Source organism: Mustela erminea, chromosome 9, assembly GCF_009829155.1.
Source record: "Mustela erminea isolate mMusErm1 chromosome 9, mMusErm1.Pri, whole genome shotgun sequence".
Lineage (NCBI taxonomy): Eukaryota > Metazoa > Chordata > Mammalia > Carnivora > Mustelidae > Mustela > Mustela erminea.
This window is the reverse complement of record NC_045622.1, coordinates 100405787-100423748: the sequence shown is the minus strand read 5'-3', so window position 1 is coordinate 100423748 and position 17962 is coordinate 100405787. Positions and strand designations below refer to the sequence as shown.

General features: G+C 35.5%; 1 protein-coding gene across 1 annotated transcript; it reads right to left on the bottom strand.

Annotated features, from left to right (window-relative positions):
* Positions 1-2795: 2795 nt before the first annotated feature.
* On the bottom strand, positions 2796-3752 carry LOC116599938 (olfactory receptor 1038-like). The gene has a single exon (XM_032359874.1). The coding sequence runs from the start codon at positions 3750-3752 to the stop codon at positions 2796-2798; it is 957 nt and encodes a 318-aa protein (XP_032215765.1).
* Positions 3753-17962: the final 14210 nt, after the last annotated feature.

The window sequence follows — 17962 nt, the reverse complement described above, 5'->3', positions numbered from 1 at the left end:
CCATCTGCACGTATATGTGACTGAACCCTGTGAAGGCCTCCATATATACTTTTAAGATTCTGGCAGGAACTTGTGGAGATTTACTTATGTGGCCACCTAAGACCAGCCTCACATGTAAGTTTCCTTCCTTATGAGATGGCACCTATCAATCTGTAGGGCTCTACCTCTTCCTTTGGTCTTTGTCCTTAGACGAAGAAGCCAGTTTCAGATTTCACTGAGGAAACTCCCAAGGTTAGAAATTAACACTTACTAAAAAAAGGTTGTTGCACTTTAAAGCCACAGAAACCATTCAAAGTATCTTAATAAAAATAAGCAAGAAGCAAGCATGTTTTTGTTTTAGTTTCTGTTTTTAAGTAAAATTATAGTGGTATTTTACAAAACTCAGGAGCAAGGAACAAAACTAGGTTTTACAAGAAACTAGTAGTTGTGTGATTTGGATTTCTTATTTTTCTTTCTCTACAGATCAGCATTCTGTTTTTTAGTGCGCAGGGAAGCCTTAAATGAAAACCTCAGCTCCAGAATTCACTTAATTTAAGGTTAAGTGATCAGCTGAGACTCACTGGAATTACAGGATTACAATGACAAATTCCATCGAAAGACATCTGATTGGCTCATTCTCAGTCATGTAATCACCTCAATGTGCTGTGCTTTTAGGGGTAGGACTCCTAGTGCAATGACAATGTCCCATTCCACATCTGTGAGGAAGGAGAGTCTCAGAGGGGACAGTAACTTTGTAAACAGGAATGCCGTCTACACTGTTCCTTTTGTCTCCTTAGCCATTCATTCACTCCACCCCTATACTACCATTCAGAGTAGTTACAGGGGTTGAATTAGACCCTAAGAGGGACACATTATAGAGGATAAATTCATCAAACCCTAACCTGGGAATTGAGCTTACCAGACTGAAAAACCTAAACCCTGTGCCTGAGCCAAACCCACGCATGTCATAATACACTGGCAGAATAACAAAGCAGAAGGGGTATTTGTACTATAGGTATTTGTACTGTATTTGTACTGAACTCTGGTGGGCTTCACCCAAAAGAATCAGGAATGAGAATTTGTTATTTATTTATTTATAAATTTTATTTATTTATTTGACAGAGATCACAAGTAGGCAGAGAAGCAGGCAGAGAGAGAGGGAAGCAGTCTCCCTGCCGAGCAAGAGCCCAGTGCGGAGCTTGATCCCAGAACCTTGGGATCATGACTTGAGCCAAGGGAAGAGGCTTTAACCCACTGAGCCACCCAGGCGTCCCTATTTATTTATTTATTAATGGGCTTTCAATACCTGTTTTCCACACTAGTACTGCCTTATCCCACATACTTCCCTTTCTCCTTGGGGCCTGATACAACGCTTCAGGAGAAAACGTCTTGAAAAATGTCTGGAGGCACTTGTGGCTAGTAGCTCATGCTACTGGAATTTTTGCCTTGGTGGCACATTAATTGCCTTAGTAACCCTTTTCCAACCCTTTAATTTTCTCAGAGTGTTACTAACTCCTATCAAAACTAGAAGTTTGTTTTTGTAATTATTTGGTTGACATTTGCCTTCTCTACCAGAGTTCAGCCCTATCAGGCAGGAATGTGCTTGCTTTGGCTCACAATATCAAGCACACAGTGGACACTGAGTATTTGAATTTATGAGTGAAAAAAATGTATTACATTCTGGTTGAAGGTTTAAGTAGATTTGGATTTTTTCCTTATAATCACTGCAACATAGAGTTATATTGCTGGAATGTGACAGCAATCATAATTACCATATTTTTTTTCTTTTTTAAAATCAATTAATTTATTTTTTTAAATAAACATATAATGTATTTTTATCCCCAGGGGCACAGGTCTGTGAAATCGCCAGGTTTACACATTTCACAGCACTCATCATAGCACATACCCTCCCCAATGTCCAGATCTCCAGCACCCTCTTCCGTCCTCCCTCCCCCCAGCAACCCTCAGTCTGTTGTTTGAGATTGAGTCTTTTATGGTTTGTCTCCTGCCCAATCCCATCTTCTTTCATTTTTTCTTTTCCCACCCCCAACCCCACCACATTGCATACCATATATTTTTAACTACGTCTGGCCTGTCCCCTAATCCTCGGTAAAGTTCCCATATCCCCCCAAAATATCCCCATATTCCAAAGAAACTTTGGAAAGCACAGCTTTGCTTAGGGAATTTAAGGATAGGTATACATTTTTGCTTTGGAGAGTAGAGCTTTCTAAAAGGTAATCATGATTCTCAAATCTGCATAATGAAAAATGACATCTTTTCAAAGGACATGATAATTGTATAATACCAGGGAGTGACCAGCAATGTATCTAGTGGTGGTCAGAGGCAGAGTGAGGACTGGTGGTTAGCAGACCAGGTGGGGGCAGACTATGAAATGACATCAGAATGGACAAGAAACTTACTTCACCAACTTCCTTGCCCCCTTCTCTGTCTTCCACCAATTTACAAAAATACTTTTTTTTAATTAATTATTTTTATTAATATATAATGTATTATTTGCCCCAGGGGTACAGGTCTGTGAAGAAGCAGTTGACTCTTATCATTTAAATAGTAGCTATCAAGGCCAGTATTATCTGGGTGATATACCTAAACAGTAACAATTTGTTAAAAGTCTAAATTCTACTCCTTTAAACATTTCATCTTATTATAGACTATATGAAAAATATAATTCATGTACAAAATAATTTTATTCATATAAAGGGTGGTAAAAATGAATTTACCCCATCAAAAACTTATAAAAGATTATAAAAACAATGTATCTACATATGGCATTACTCCAAGTTAGACATTACTCCAAGTCATTTTTTAAAGTTTGTTAAAAACAGGACATAACATTTGTCAATTGCTTTCCTTAAGGCATTTTTTACCTCTTGGTTCCTCAAGCTATAGATCATGGGGTTTAGCATAGGAATTACTATTGTGTAGAACACAGAGGCCATTTTGTCTGTGTCAAGGGAATGGTTTGATTTTGGCTGCAGATACATGAAGATCAGAGTCCCATAGAATATAGTCACAGCAGTCAGGTGAGAGGCACAAGTAGAAAAAGCTTTGCACCTCCCTTCTGTAGATTGGATTTTCAAGATGGCGGCCACTATGTATAAGTAAGAAATAAGAACTGTTGTCAAAGAGCTGATCATGTTGAATCCAGCAAAGATGAAAATCAAGATTTCTTTGAGGCTGGTGTCCGAGCAGGCGAGGGCCATCAAAGGGACATCATCACAATAGAAGTGATTGATGATATTGGGGCCACAGTAAATCAGTTGGAAAGTAACAACTGTATGGAGCAAAGCAACAGAAAAGCTGTATAAGTAAGGGCCTATTACCAGTTGCATACACACCTTTCGGGACATAATCACCATGTAGAGAAGAGGATTGCAGATGGCCACATAACGGTCATAAGCCATTACCGCAAGAAGGAACATCTCTGAAATCAGGAAGTTCAGGAAAAAGCCCAGCTGTGTTGCACATGCATAGAAAGATATAGACTTGTGCTTGCTTAGGAGGGTCTCCAGGAATTTGGGGGTTACTGATGAAGAGTAACAGAGGTCTACGATGGCCAGATTACTGAGAAAAAAGTACATGGGTGTGTGAAGTCGAGAATCCAATCGGATTAATGAAATCATCCCAAGGTTCCCTATGAAAGTTAGAGTATACACCACTGAAATGAGCACAAACAGAATGACTTCAAACTCTCTATGGACTGAAAAACCCAAAAGAATGAATTCCGTCACTTTGGTTCTATTTCTTTCAGCCATTTATTCCAGTCTCTTAACTGCTGAAAAAAGACAAGATAAAGCCAGAGACAAATTATTTAGAGGAATTGTCACCAGATGCCAACTCTTGCGTGTTTTAGCTTCAGAAATTATATTTCGTTGAGGTGGAATTTAAAAACAAACAAATACATCCCATTTCAAACTGTTCTCCCTGGCTGTTCATAATTTTCTGAGGTCAAAAATTGAGGAACTATAAAAAAATAAATTGATGGCTATATAGTAAAAATAACAAAGAAACAAAAATTATATTGGGTAAGAAGAAGAAAACAAATTTTTATTTCCTGCCCCTTTATTTTCTTCTTCATGGAGCAAACCCATAATGCATCAATTTGTCTTTTTAAATGGATACTTTTTTTTCAATTTTACTAAGTATGCATTATGCTAAATGAAAAGGTAAACAGGATATCCGATGCGGAAAATAGACCATTAAATGTTTTTATTTGTGAATTAGGCAAATTTTAAAGTGTATATGTTAGTTCATTTTCAAATACTGCAATCTAAAAATTAAAAAATAATATGCTTGTGAGTAGGAATAGAATATGTATATTTTTAAAGATATAGTTCTTTGGATTATAGTGTTTATGGTATTCTATTTTAATTACTTCCAATGTTTATAGTTGGAAGTGTTTTCCAGCATTTCTGGTAAATTCTCAGAGAAACAATAGCATGCATTCTTACTTTTAAATACTCTTTTCATATGATGTTTGTAAAGTTTTCATTATCACAAAAATGACTTTTGGATGCCTGGGTGACTCAGTCATTTAAGTGTCTGCCTTCAGTTCAGGTCCTGATCCAGGGGCCTGGGATGGAGCCCTGCATCTGGCTCCCTGCTCAGCAGGGAATCTTTCTCCCTCTCCCTCTGCCCTTCCCCCACCCCACCCCACCCCTGGTTTGTGTGCTCCTTCTCGCTCTCATGTTCTCTCTGTATCTCTCAAATAAACAAACAAAATATTTCTTAAAAGGCAATGGCTTTCATGTCCACAGTTATGAATATATCAATATTACCTCTTGGTCCAGCTTAGGGATCCAAGCTGTCAGTCATTACTGGTGAGTCACTTTCCCTTATTGGATTATGTATTTATAAGACATGTGAAGCCATGTCTTTCTCCAATTACCACCATATTCACAGTCTTCTTAGACCCTTGACCCTCAGTGTCTTCTCACCTTCATCTCCAAAGTCAGAATTAATTTATCTTATTCCATATATAACTCGCCTGTAGTTATCACAACTTACATGGTGTGGTTTTGGGGAGTTACATGTCTCTTTCCACCTCTGAGACTGTGAGTGTTCACTTTAATTTTGTGAGGAAAGTAAAAGATAAGAAATTCTCACCATATCAAATACACATATACATATAGACAGTGTGTGAAATCTCTTTTTCTCCCCAAAGGTATTACCCAAAGGGAAACAGTTTTGTCTAAGTGGTCAGAAAAATCATCTTTTAAATTTTCTCTTCTTCCTTTATTGACTCAGCTTAACACCGTAAATGGCACCTAATGCATTCTCCAAAATTACATAAAATACATACATGCACACATACATGTATTCATACAAACATATATAAGTGTTGTGTATGGATATATATACGCATATGTGTATGTGTATAAACACACATGCATACTCGCATACATAAAATCTGACATGAAAACAATTTTCTCTCTCATTCATTTTCTTCCTTCTTGGTAGAACCAAAGCTCACCTTGTGAGAGGTGCGTTTGGATAGAATTTTGGAACTGGCTTGTCTTCCTGAGCTGGCATCTCCCTTCTCTGGGTGTAGAACAGAAGGGGAAATGAGAAAGTGTTGATTGGATCACTTTGGATGTTTGAGAGGTGGAAGTTTTATTATGGGTTACTTTTCTTGGTACTCATACTGGAATCAGGCTCATTTTCTTCCCTTGTACAACCATTAAAAGAGAGGAAAAAAATGCAAAATCTACATTTTCATCAATTTCAGATTTTGAAAAGACCAGCCCCCATTTTTGTGTATTACTTTCACTTCTGAATAGCTTTTTCATACACATTTCCTGAACCCATCAAGATTTTCTTCTAAGAGAAAGGCAATACACACATAAAAGCTTGTCTTCTACAGAAACTGATTTCTGAAGTTTTATCAACAGTGAAATATATTTCCTCCAAAGGAAGCCTTAGTCTCAGTGAGCTATTGAGGGGAATAGCTTATTCTGGGGGCGTTAGGAGGATTATTTCATTCTTGCATTTAGATGTTAGCTTCATCCAGTTGGAGCGGAGTCAGACAGGGTCATCTACTTTCTTTTTAATGGGGAAAACTGGATGACTTGGGGAAGGTCTGTGGAAATGACCAACCATACCTGTTTAACCTACCTGGTTGTGGAAGAAATCTTCTCCTGAATGTTTTCAAAGGGGCCTCCTTCCAATGACGCTATCCAATGATAGTGAGGGTATGTGAATGAGTGATATAGGCTTTATACAATGGAGTCTTTATTCCCTAGCGAGTTAATTCCCAGTGTTCCACAACATGACTACCTTAGGGTCACTGACACTCCAGGGCACAACTATGATTAAAAAGTTCTAATTAGGAAAAGATTAGTCCAGGAAACAAATTTGACATTAGGTCATATTCAAATTAGAACTGTCTCACCATAAAATCACTAGTCTTTGGTTATGTATGTCCAATCTGATTTATGTAAACAAAACAAAGAGAAGCAAAATCAAATGGCAAGCAATTTAAATTACAATCAATTTTCATGTCATTATTTATAATTGTCCCTTTCTGCCTATGTGACCATTTTAGAGGGATTCTGATTTAATCATTTGTCTTATCTAGCTGAGTGAGTTTTATATCTAAAAGTTCTAAATTTTTTAAAAAATATTTTATTTATATATTTGACAGACAGAGATCGCAAGCAGGAGAGAGGCATGCCGAGAGAGAGAGGAAGTCAGGTTCCCTGCTGAGCAGAGAGCCCCATGTGGGGCTTGGTCCCAGGTCCCTGGGATCATGACCTAAGTTGAAGGCAGAGGCTTTAACCCACTGAGCCACCCAGGCGCCCCTAGAAGTTCTAAATTTTTAAGAGACAATTCTGTTTATTTTTTCTTTGCTAAGTGTGGACATGAAAATAATAACAAATCCTCTTTATTTATATTTTAGAGAGTTGACATTTAACCTTTAAAGTCACGTTTCATTAATTTGTTGTATGACTTAAGACAAGAACCTAAACTCTTTGTCCAAATAGCCAACTGCCTTGATGTTATTTAATTAAATAACCTGTCTTTCTTATTAATTTACAATTTAAAAGTATCATTTTATTTACTAGAATAATTCAATAAACTTGACTAGCTTCTGATTATAATAAATATCTTGGAGTTTTAGAAATTTATCAAAAGCATTTTTATATATCCTTTCTTTTGTAAAATAAATATTTTACAGAATATAAATGAAGTATATGTATATGTATGCTGATTATAAAATTTTATACATGGGAAGATATAAATGCAAATATAAAAATAAATATATGTCACATACAAATACATATCATCTACCAGAGGTAACAGTTATTTAAATTTAGGGGGACTTTGATTTTCTTTTTCTTTTATATTTTTATGTATTTCATTAAATTGGGCTCATAGAGTATATGAAAATTTACTACTTATGATTACCATTTTTACCATCAATATATCAGGATTTTACAATTTAGGCAATTGGCTATTTGGACAAAGAGTTTAGGTTCTTGTCTTAAGTCATACAACAAATTAATGAAACGTGACTTTAAAGGTTAAATGTCAACTCTCTAAAATATAAATAAGGGGGATTTGTTATTATTTTCATGTCCACACTTAGCAAAGAAAAAATAAACAGAATTGTCGCTTAAAATTGTCGTTATTTAAATTTCTTTCCAAAGCACGTTTTCTACTATAACTGTAACAGTTCCTATTTCGACATTTTGTGATTAAAAAAATATATATATAATTCTTTTATTCAAAATTTGTTTTGAATGATCCAGTATTTTTGGGTAGAATGCTAAATGGCTCTAAAGGTTCAGAATATCTGAGAAACTAAGGGAAATGCCAGCTTCTGTACTGCCCTTCTTCATCTGGTGATTTTAATTAAATAATTGATGGTCATTAAGAAAAAACTGAAGTCAGAGTTACTCCAGTGTTGATGATGAAATTGTCTCTCTGTGTCTTATTAAAAACTCTTCATTGCAAACAGAATTCCCTACTGTAATTGCTTCACAGAAGCTACTTGATAATCAGTTTCAAGGGGCCTTATTAAAATGACAAGGTTTTCAGCTTTTTCATGGGGACATATTAAATGAAACCCATTTAGCAAACATAAAGTTTCAATGTAGAATTAATGAATCTGCAGTTTAGTTTGAGTGTGTGGAGATAATCGTCTGATTCCGTGGGGATGGCTATTTCCTCTACCTTGAACTGCCTTGCTTTGGGAGATAAGATATTGTAGTGGGAAGAGAAGGGGATGTGGAGTCAGATCTAGGTTTGCAAGCAGACCCTTCTGCTGTCTACACATGTGCTCTTGCGAAGGCCATAAATTCTGAGCCTCAATTAAGAAATGAAAATGCTATTAATAGCACGGGGTTATTCTGAAGAGTAAACGCATAACAGATTTTAATTACCTTGCAAACTACAAATTGATCATATAATGATTATGAGTAGAATATTAATGGTCATAATAAGAAGCACTAAAATTCATTGGGTGCTTATTATGTGCCAGACAAGGTACTAAAAATGTCTACATACATGTGAATCAAAAAGTAATTCTTATTCTTTCCCAAACAAGAATCTCACTCTAACAATGAATTCCACATCACACCCAGGGAATAGTAAACTTTTAATCACACCTCTAAATTCTCTCATTTTTCAGGGGATACACATCAGTTGCAACATGTAATTTTTTTTTCCATTTTGAATTCCACAAATTGTAATGTTTCTACATATGGGGTTTAGGCAAAACTCATTATTATGATCTACAATGTTGTGTATCCATGGTCCTGACTGTCTTTTCTAATTTCTCCTGCTTTTTCCTTTCCTGTCCACCACAAAATTCCTTTCCTTCATTGATTGTAGCTATCCATTTTGTCTTTGCATATTCTGTATCGCTGAAATATTATCCCATAGTTTTTCCTCTCTGTAATGACTAAATCTCTCATCTTCTTAGTATAAGGTCAAAAGTTAACATCTTGGTAAAATTTTCACTAAATTCACATAATTTTCTCTTACCTAATCTTCCAAAGAAGGAAGAATGCTGATTATTTCTCAGGATACTGTGTCTTCCTTAAGTCACTGTTATATTTCTCATGCTATATTATATGCATTTTCTTTGTCTGTCTCTCTCATTAGACTCTGAGCTACATGATAAATAAAATAATATAAATAAAATAAATAAACACTTTAAAAATAATATTCAGTAATTAGGGGAATAATTTGAATAAAATGACCTAAAGGAAAAGAAACAACATAGTAGATTATTATTTCTATATTTCTTTAGTGCCTTTTTATTTGAATATTTTTGAGTATGTCTTAGTTCAATACACACATATATAATAGACCTCACAAGATTGTTAATAGATTTTTCTCATTTTGTTTTTTTTTTTTTTTTTTTTTAAAGATTTACTTATTTATTTTGGGGATGGGGTAGAGGGAGGGGGAGAGAGTCAAGCAGTCTCTGCACTGAGCATGGAGCCTGAAATGGGGTTGATCTCACAAGCCTAAGATCACGACCTGAGCCAAAATCAAGAGTTAGATACTCAACCAATACACCACCCAGGTGCCCCACACCATTGTGGGTTTTTTTTTTTTTTTTAAATGTGTAAAATTTTTTTTTAATTTTTTTCTATTTTTTTAAATTTATTTTTTATTTATTTTCAGCATACCAGTATTCATCATTTTTGCACCAGACCCAGTGCTCCATGCAATCTGTGCCCTCTATAATACCCACCACCTGGTACCCCAACCTCCCACCCCCCGCCCTTTCAAAACCCTCAGATTGTTTTTCAGAGTCCATAGTCTCTCATGGTTCACCTCCCCTTCCAATTTCCCTCAACTCCCTTCTCCTCTCCATCTCCCCTTGTCCTCCATGCTATTTGTTATGCTCCACAAATAAATGAAGCCATATGATAATCGACTCTCTCTGCTTGACTTATTTTACTCAGCATAATTTCTTCCAGTCCCGTCCATGTTGCTACAAAGTTTGGGTATTCATCCTTTCTGATGGAGGCATAATACTCCATAGTGTATATGGACCACATCTTCCTCATCCATTCGTATGTTGAAGGGCATCTTGGTTCTTTCCACAGTTTGGCGACCGTGGCCATTGCTGCTATAAATATTGGGGTACAGATGGCCCTTCTTTTCACTACATCTATATTTTTGGGGTAAAAATACCCACTAGTGCAATTGCAGGGTCATAGGGAAGCTCTATTTTTAATTTCTTGAGGAATCTCCACACTGTTCTTCAAAGTGGCTGTACCAACTTGCATTCCCGCCAACAGTGTAAGAGGGTTCCCCTTTCTCCACATCCTCTCCAACACATGTTGTTTCCTGTCTTGCTAATTTTGGCCATTCTAACTGGTGTAAGGTGGTATCTCAATGTGGTTTTAATTTGACTCTCCCTAATGGCTAGTGATGATGAACATTTTTTTATGTGTCTGATAGCCATTTGTATGTCTTCACTGGAGCAAAGTCAATGTACAGAAATCAGTGGCTTTCTTATACACTAACAATAAAAATACAGAAAGGGAAATTAGAGAATTGATTCCATTTACTATAGCACCAAAAACCATAAGATACCTGGGAATAAACCTAACCAAAGAGGTAAAGGAGCTGTACTTAAGGAACTAAAGAAACACTCATGAAAGAAATTGAAGAAGACACAAAAAGATGGAAGACCATCCCATGCTCTTGGATCAGAAGAATAAACATTGTTAAAATGTCTATACTGCCTAGAGCAATCTATACTTTTAATGCCATTCCGATCAAAATACCACCAGTATTTTTCAAAGAGCTGGAGCAAATAATCCTAAAATTTGTATGGAATCAGAAGAGACCCCGAATCGCTAAGGAGATGTTGAAAAACAAAAATAAAACTGGGGGCATCACGCTACCTGATTTCAAACTTTATTACAAAGCTGTGATCACCATCGTGTTTTTAACATTTCTAGTAAGTAAGAGTGCCATTTCTGGTGAAATTTAATTATTCTGATTCATTGATTTCCTTGGGTTTTGCTGATCACATTATTTATGAAACATGCTTTTATTCCTTTCTTTAAAAATTTTATTTCTCTTATTTTTGTTTTGTACAGATTTCCTGGTCTCCTTGATAATACTTTTAATAGAGATGTATTGATATTTTAACCTCACCAGCTAGTATGACTACTTACAAATTTTAAAATGTGTTTATCCTTTTAATTAACAAATTATTATTAGTAAATATTTTTTTTTAATTTTTTAATTTTTTTTTTTATTTCCAGCATAACAGTATTCATTATTTTTGCACCACACCCCGTGCTCCATGCAATCCGTGCCCTCTATAATACCCACCACCTGGTACCCCAACCTCCCACCCCCCGTCCCTTCAAAACCCTCAGATTGTTTTTCAGAGTCCATAGTCTCTCATGGTTCACCTCCCCTTCCAATTTCTATTTTTAGTAGGGACATTTTCAAAGACACACAAAATGAGAAGATTTGATATAATAATCCCTACCCCAATAACAATTGTCCAGCTTCAGAGTCTACATTAATTGTTCAGATTTATTTTATCCATACTTCTTACCCCATTCACTAGCCCCCCAAATTTATTTTGAAATAAATCCCAGAATTCACACCATTTCATCTATTAGTGTTCTCCAGACAAAGACCTCCAGCGAGAACCTCTAGTCAAAGTTGTGTTCCTGTTACTTGTTTCAACAAGGGAGGTTGAACACCATGGGAAACAGGTCCATCTCAATAAGGGGGCTTAGATATCAAGCTTGATATGGGATTTCATCCTGTGAAGTTATTTATGGTAGGGTTCAAGAAAGCATGTTTGCACTCTGCATTAGTTGCAGTCATCGAGTGACTGTGTTTTTATGATTTGATATGTTAATAGTTCTTATTTAGAACATGGACAAATTGGAGTCAGGTTAAAGCTTTAGTTGGTAAAGAAGACACAGTCCCTTATATTAGCCATATGGAAAAGATGTTTGACCATTTTTGTGGTTTAGACACAGTGTTCTCGATTTTGTCTAGATCTAAGATATTATTACTGAGTGACTCTCTTTTTGTCTTGCTTCATTACCATTACCCAGTAAACTTTTCTCATGTTGGTGCTCTGTGAAATTATTGACATATCATTAATATTATTGATATGATACTACAGCTTAGCTTTTAGTGTCAGACTAGATCCCACCTGACAATTCTCAAAAAATGTTTTTGCTTCCTCATATCCACACATATCCCACTGAAGATACATAATTTTGGTCACATGGATAAAATGTTGAGTTAATATATTAAGCATGTAGTAAAAATCTATGTACCTTACAGATCATTTCCTCATTTCTAGGAATAGTAATCTTATCCATTCTTTAAATCCCATCTTGGGTTCTTCATTTACCCAAAGGTCTTAGAATACACCCACCTCCACTTAAATAGAAGTGATCTTACTGACTAGCAACTTCCCAAAACATTTAATTTTCAAAAACAACAAAAAAATGAGATTACTTGCAAAGGAATTTGAGAATTATTGATCAGATTCCTGAGAATAAAACTATATAATTCAAATGAAGAGATGTTAACAAGCCAAGAATTGTAAGGCACTTAGAACCTAAGAAAAGTGCAATCTTATCACTACTACAAGGTTTGAAGGGACATAGGGAGTTGGAGGAGCCCAATGGGAGGAAGGCTGTGGATGAGGGGCTGACTGGAGGAACCCAGAGGGAGGGTTGCATCTGCTGCTTAAGACATGGTACCAAAGTGAGGCGAGAGCAGGGGCAGGGACGAAGGGCACTGACCTCCCTCTCTTGGTGCCATCAAACCTCTTGTCACAACCTCCTTATGGCTGCATCCAGTTGGATCCAGCTCTCATGCATGTTTAGGAGATGCGGTTACTCTGTGTATGCTTAAAGCAGAGAAAGGACGAGAATTCACAACCAATTCATGGTTATGTCTCTGGGGTCAAAATATGATTTTTCACTTACTCAGTGGGTGACCTTAAGCAAGATGCCCAATCTCTCTATACTTTGGTTTCCTCCTTTGACAGTAATAATAATAGTTATATCACAGGATTGCTGTGAAAATTAAATGTACATATAATGTATAAAAATTTATATAATATCATATATAAATATATAAAAATTACACACAGACACACACACAACACACAAAGTGCCTGGAACAATATGAGTGACCCTAAATAAATGTTTGTATATATTATCATTAGTGAAGAGAGATGTTCTTTTATCTATTTATAGGAGAAAGCTGAGAGAATTGTTTAAGGTTGAGAAGGCTTAGTTTCCTCATCTGTTTAAATGACCATGTTAAGTTAGATGACCCTGGATGTTTACATTGAAAAAGATGCAAAAAAGAGGTTCCATCTCATGTGAAATGTTTTTACCATGATTAAGAAATAAAAGCTGAAAAAAGTATGGTTTATTAAATGATAAGGATACAATATACATTTTTCCAGGTTCCAGAGGAAATCTGACAAAGAACTGAAGAGTGTTCATTGTCTGTATCAGTAGGATAATTATCAGACAAGCTATAAAGAACTGGCTTCAGTGGTGGAGGGAAAAGCTGGATTGGAAAGCACAAAAGATTGGGAGAACTTGGAAGCAGTAGAAACATTTTCTAGGAATGTTTACTTCTTCTATGAGTTTTGTTTTACACACACACTTATCTAGTAATGTATGATATATACTAGGCTTAAAAATGGCTTTATAGTTTGAAATTTGGTAAGAAACTAGATTTTACTATTAATAAAAACACATTTTCTTTTTTATATAGACTCACCAAGGTAGAATCTGAAACTGGTTTTCAGGTATGATTTTGGATTATTTTGGCTTTCTTTACTTTTTGTTTTCTCTTAGTTTTTTTTTTTTTTTTAAGATTTTATTTATTTGACAGAGAGAGAGAGAGAGAGAGAGATCACAAGTAGGCAGAGAGGCAGGGAAAAAGAAAGAGGGGGAAGCAGGTTTCCTTCTGAGCAGAGAGCCCGATGCGGGGCTCTATCCTAGGACCCTGGCATTATGACCTGAGCTGAAGGCAGGGGCTTAACCCACTGAACCACCCAAGCACCTCTCCTCTTACTTTTTAAAAAAAACATCTTCTGAAAACTTACTTACCATAGAGTTTACTGAATCCTTCCCATATATTAATTTATTCAATCCTCACAAAATCATAAAGGATGTACAATTTTTATTTGATTTTACAATTGAGGACCAAAAATATATGGACATTAAGGTCTAACACGTTAGTTACTCAGGATTTAAGTGTTAGTCTTTTCCTTTCACAAAACTTGTATTTTTATTCAAATGAACCAAGATTCACAGTCTTTTCATATTGTTTCTAGTAGTATAGTCTACTTTTTCCTTCATGGAAATTGTCTGATTGGTATACTTGAAGTATGGTCCCTTTAGGAATACAGATAATTAAAAAGATTTTTTAAACTCCCCAATATAATTTGTCCAGCTCATCTTAATTTGAGAAAAATAAGAAAGAAAACTCTCAGATGTCTTCAGATATCTCCAGATAAAAACGCTCTCAGATATCTCCAGAGGTTCAAATTTAAACCCAAAGGGATCTAGGAACTAATAAATCACCCAAACAACTTCAGAATGAGCTCACTCATAGTTTAGGATTATTGCTAAGCCCAGGTGAATCATGGAATTTGTGTATGGAGTGAATCACCAATGCTCTACCAATAACTAGGTTTTCCATTAGAAACCTCTCCTCTTGGTGAGTAGTGGTAGTCGATGGAATGAATGAGCCTGCTTTTAGAGAAAATGCCTATAACATCCTAACTGCATTTCTTAGTTCATACTCCTTATTGTTACACTCTTTGCTTTTCGGTACTTTCTAAAGGATGTCTGCTTTCTTATTCATCTCCAATTCTCTGTCCTTCTTTCCATCCCTACCTTCCTCCCTTCTGTTTTTCTGTCTGTCTGTCTCTCACACACACACATTCCTTTAAATGACCTCATATTGAGTTAGCGAGATAATCTTGAATCACCTTCTGTCCTACAGTAGTACCCACAAAAGCTAGTTGTTATTATATAGCCAATGGAGTAGAAATACATGAGCGGGTGGGCTTTTCTGTCTAAAATTCTATTATAAGAATGGACGACCAAGAATGGCTCTACACTTAAGTGCTGGTAACAGTGTTTATCTCTCATTGGCCTTTGGAAACACCAAATGTTTTGTAATAAATAAAGAATGAGTACTCACTGTGATTTTTGAATCCTGATGTAAAATAGAAATCCACTGGATTTCATTTTTCTAATTTTGCTTCTCAGAAGAGATGTTCTTGATGCCTCAAGAAGGGTTTTAAGACAATCAGTCTTACACCCATGCTTCCTAACCCTTTTTTATGTTATGCCATGTCATTGGTATGTGTTTAGGGACACACAGAGGGAGCACTGATGGCTGAAGAAGTCACATTGTCTGCACATCTGTACACCTGTACACCTAGTATACTGGTGGTGTTCAGTGTGCCTCTGGAGCCTGGTAAGCTCTGGAGAAGAAACCAAGCTTGGTGAAGCCCTGGAATGATGGATGCTTGGCTTGGAGAAACCATACAGACCCTTATAAAAAGCAGGGAGCAAGACCTGGATAAGACTAGACAGTGAGTAAATAGAGAATAACTTGGTGTATAGAGCAGTGGATAGGAGAGAAGAGGATTATCAATGACTATTTCCTTCTTCCCTGTCTATTGAACTCATTTTCTGTGTAAAGATTTCCCATTATGTTAACTGCCAAAGTGTGTAGACACATCAGGGGTAGTTCCTTAATCCTTATTAAGCCGAGGCAAACCCTTAAAGAATTTGTACAACGAAAAGATTTAATGTGCTCAAAAACTATGTTTTGAGAACCTCGAGGGGCAAAATGGAATCTTATAAAGACTGATGGAGAACCAAATAAATGAAGTTCTTTTTTGTTAAAAACAGGAACCAACTACCAGAAAGGACTAAAAATGATCATCACCAATTAATTTGGTACTCAAATAACTGAAAATAACAAGTATTTGTCTTGCTATACATAGTTAAGTAAACATCTAAAATGTTTCACCAATAGCTCAAATAGGTATAAAAGATGTAGTTTTTCATGTTATAAGTATTGGCATTCATATATATATATATGAATTTATGTATATACAGATATATGTATACATACATACACATATATGCCTAAAATAGTGTAATAAAAATAGTGTAACATTATGGTAATAAATAATTGATATCATCCATTGAAAATAAGAGACTCCTTTGTAAAATTAGGTAGCATAAAACATTTTTTTGTCCTTAAATTCATTTGTTCATTCAATTTCCATCAAAAGAAAAAGTAAACCTAATGTAATATATTATGTTATAGGAAGTATTTCCCTGGTCATTTTTCCTTACTCCCCTAAAACTCAAATACATGCACACACACACTGGAATTTTATTATTGTAACAATAGATTCTATAGCTTTTATATATTACATCAGTAAAATATTTCTATTTGAGTTGTAATCCCAAGTAAGTGATTAAAATAACTGATATACTCCTGATGTTGATGCATAATTGTTCAATACAGATTTAACTTTTATTTGAAATTTATCTTATTAATGAGATGGGGGTATATTTATGCAGTCATATGAAAGGAATTATCTAAATGTCTAAATGTTGGAGCAAGGATTCATACACAGGTGAGTGAGAGATACACCTTGCATTTGTGAAATGTGAAAAGTGTGAGTTTTGAAAAGGGAAGATGAAAACAAAACAAACAAAAAACCAAGATCACAGATGCCTTCTCAGACAAATGAGTTTCAGAAAGGAACAGATAAAAATAATGGAGGGATTGAAAATTAATTTTCTTGAAAATATTCTTGTCCACATACCCTTTGGTGAGTCTTTTCATGTGAGTAGAAATAGCCATACTCCAATGTGATTTCCTCTGGCATGGTGGAGTCACTGTTACTCAAACATATTCAGCCATAGGTCAGGCAAACAAAACCAAAAGAGAAATAAAAGTAAGTTTGAAAATATGGCTGATTTTTGCTTGCCATTCTCATGAATTTGTTTTTTAGGCTACTTTTTCCAAACATGTCTGTATATAAAAATCCCCTGGGGGGCTTTAAAATACTGATGCCTGGCTACTAACCAGACATTTTGATTAAACTGGTAGGGGGTTCCTGGGCATTGAGATGTTAAAACACTCCATATGTGATTCAATGTGCAGTCAAGTTTAAGACAAAACTCACTTTAGGAAGGATACAATGAAACAAGAAACAACAGTGCTTATTAAGTAAATCTTCAGCTGAAATATGTCAGTGATTTTGAGGACTTCCCCTCAAAATTGACAGAGATGTGGAAATGACAGAATAATTAGGAAGACTTTGAGACAGTGTTTGCTTTAGAACAACCTATAGAAAATAATTGGAGACTATGAAAAAAAATACTTTTAAAAAATTAGAGGAATTGATAAAATAATCCAGAGAATAGTAAGGTAGATACAAAATCATAAATGCTCTATTGTATGAGCACTTTAACAAATGTCTGTAGGTAGTCTTGTTTCTAGGGTGATTTAAAAGATTCTTGAGTTTGGAATCCAAACTCCACCTTAATATTAATATTAACATAGTTTCATTTATGAGTTAAGTGTTTCTGTGCTGCTATATTTATATGCATACAAAGAAAAGATAGTGGCAACAAAAACACTGAACTTAGTGGTCTCAAGTGTTTTCTATCAGGTGGTATCGCAATTTTAACCAGCACCCTTCCATGTTCTTAAAAATTACAAAGCAAAACAACTTTCAAGAAAGCTATTCTGAGAGTATGGGACTCCTCTCCCTGAGGCAAGGATGCATGTCATCAGAGAGCTAACGTGTACTTTTTGCCCACAAGACAACATGATTCAAGGCAAGAAGACACCAGCAATCATCTTTTGTCAACAGTGACAAGGGCCATGAGAAGCATCATTTGTATTCTTCAACTTGCAACAAAATCAACAAAATTCACTGGGATAA

Bases quoted from the DNA above. Each gene is read 5' to 3' on its own strand.
- LOC116599938 (XM_032359874.1), bottom strand. From the start codon at position 3,752: ATGGCTGAAAGAAATAGAACCAAAGTGACGGAATTCATTCTTTTGGGT.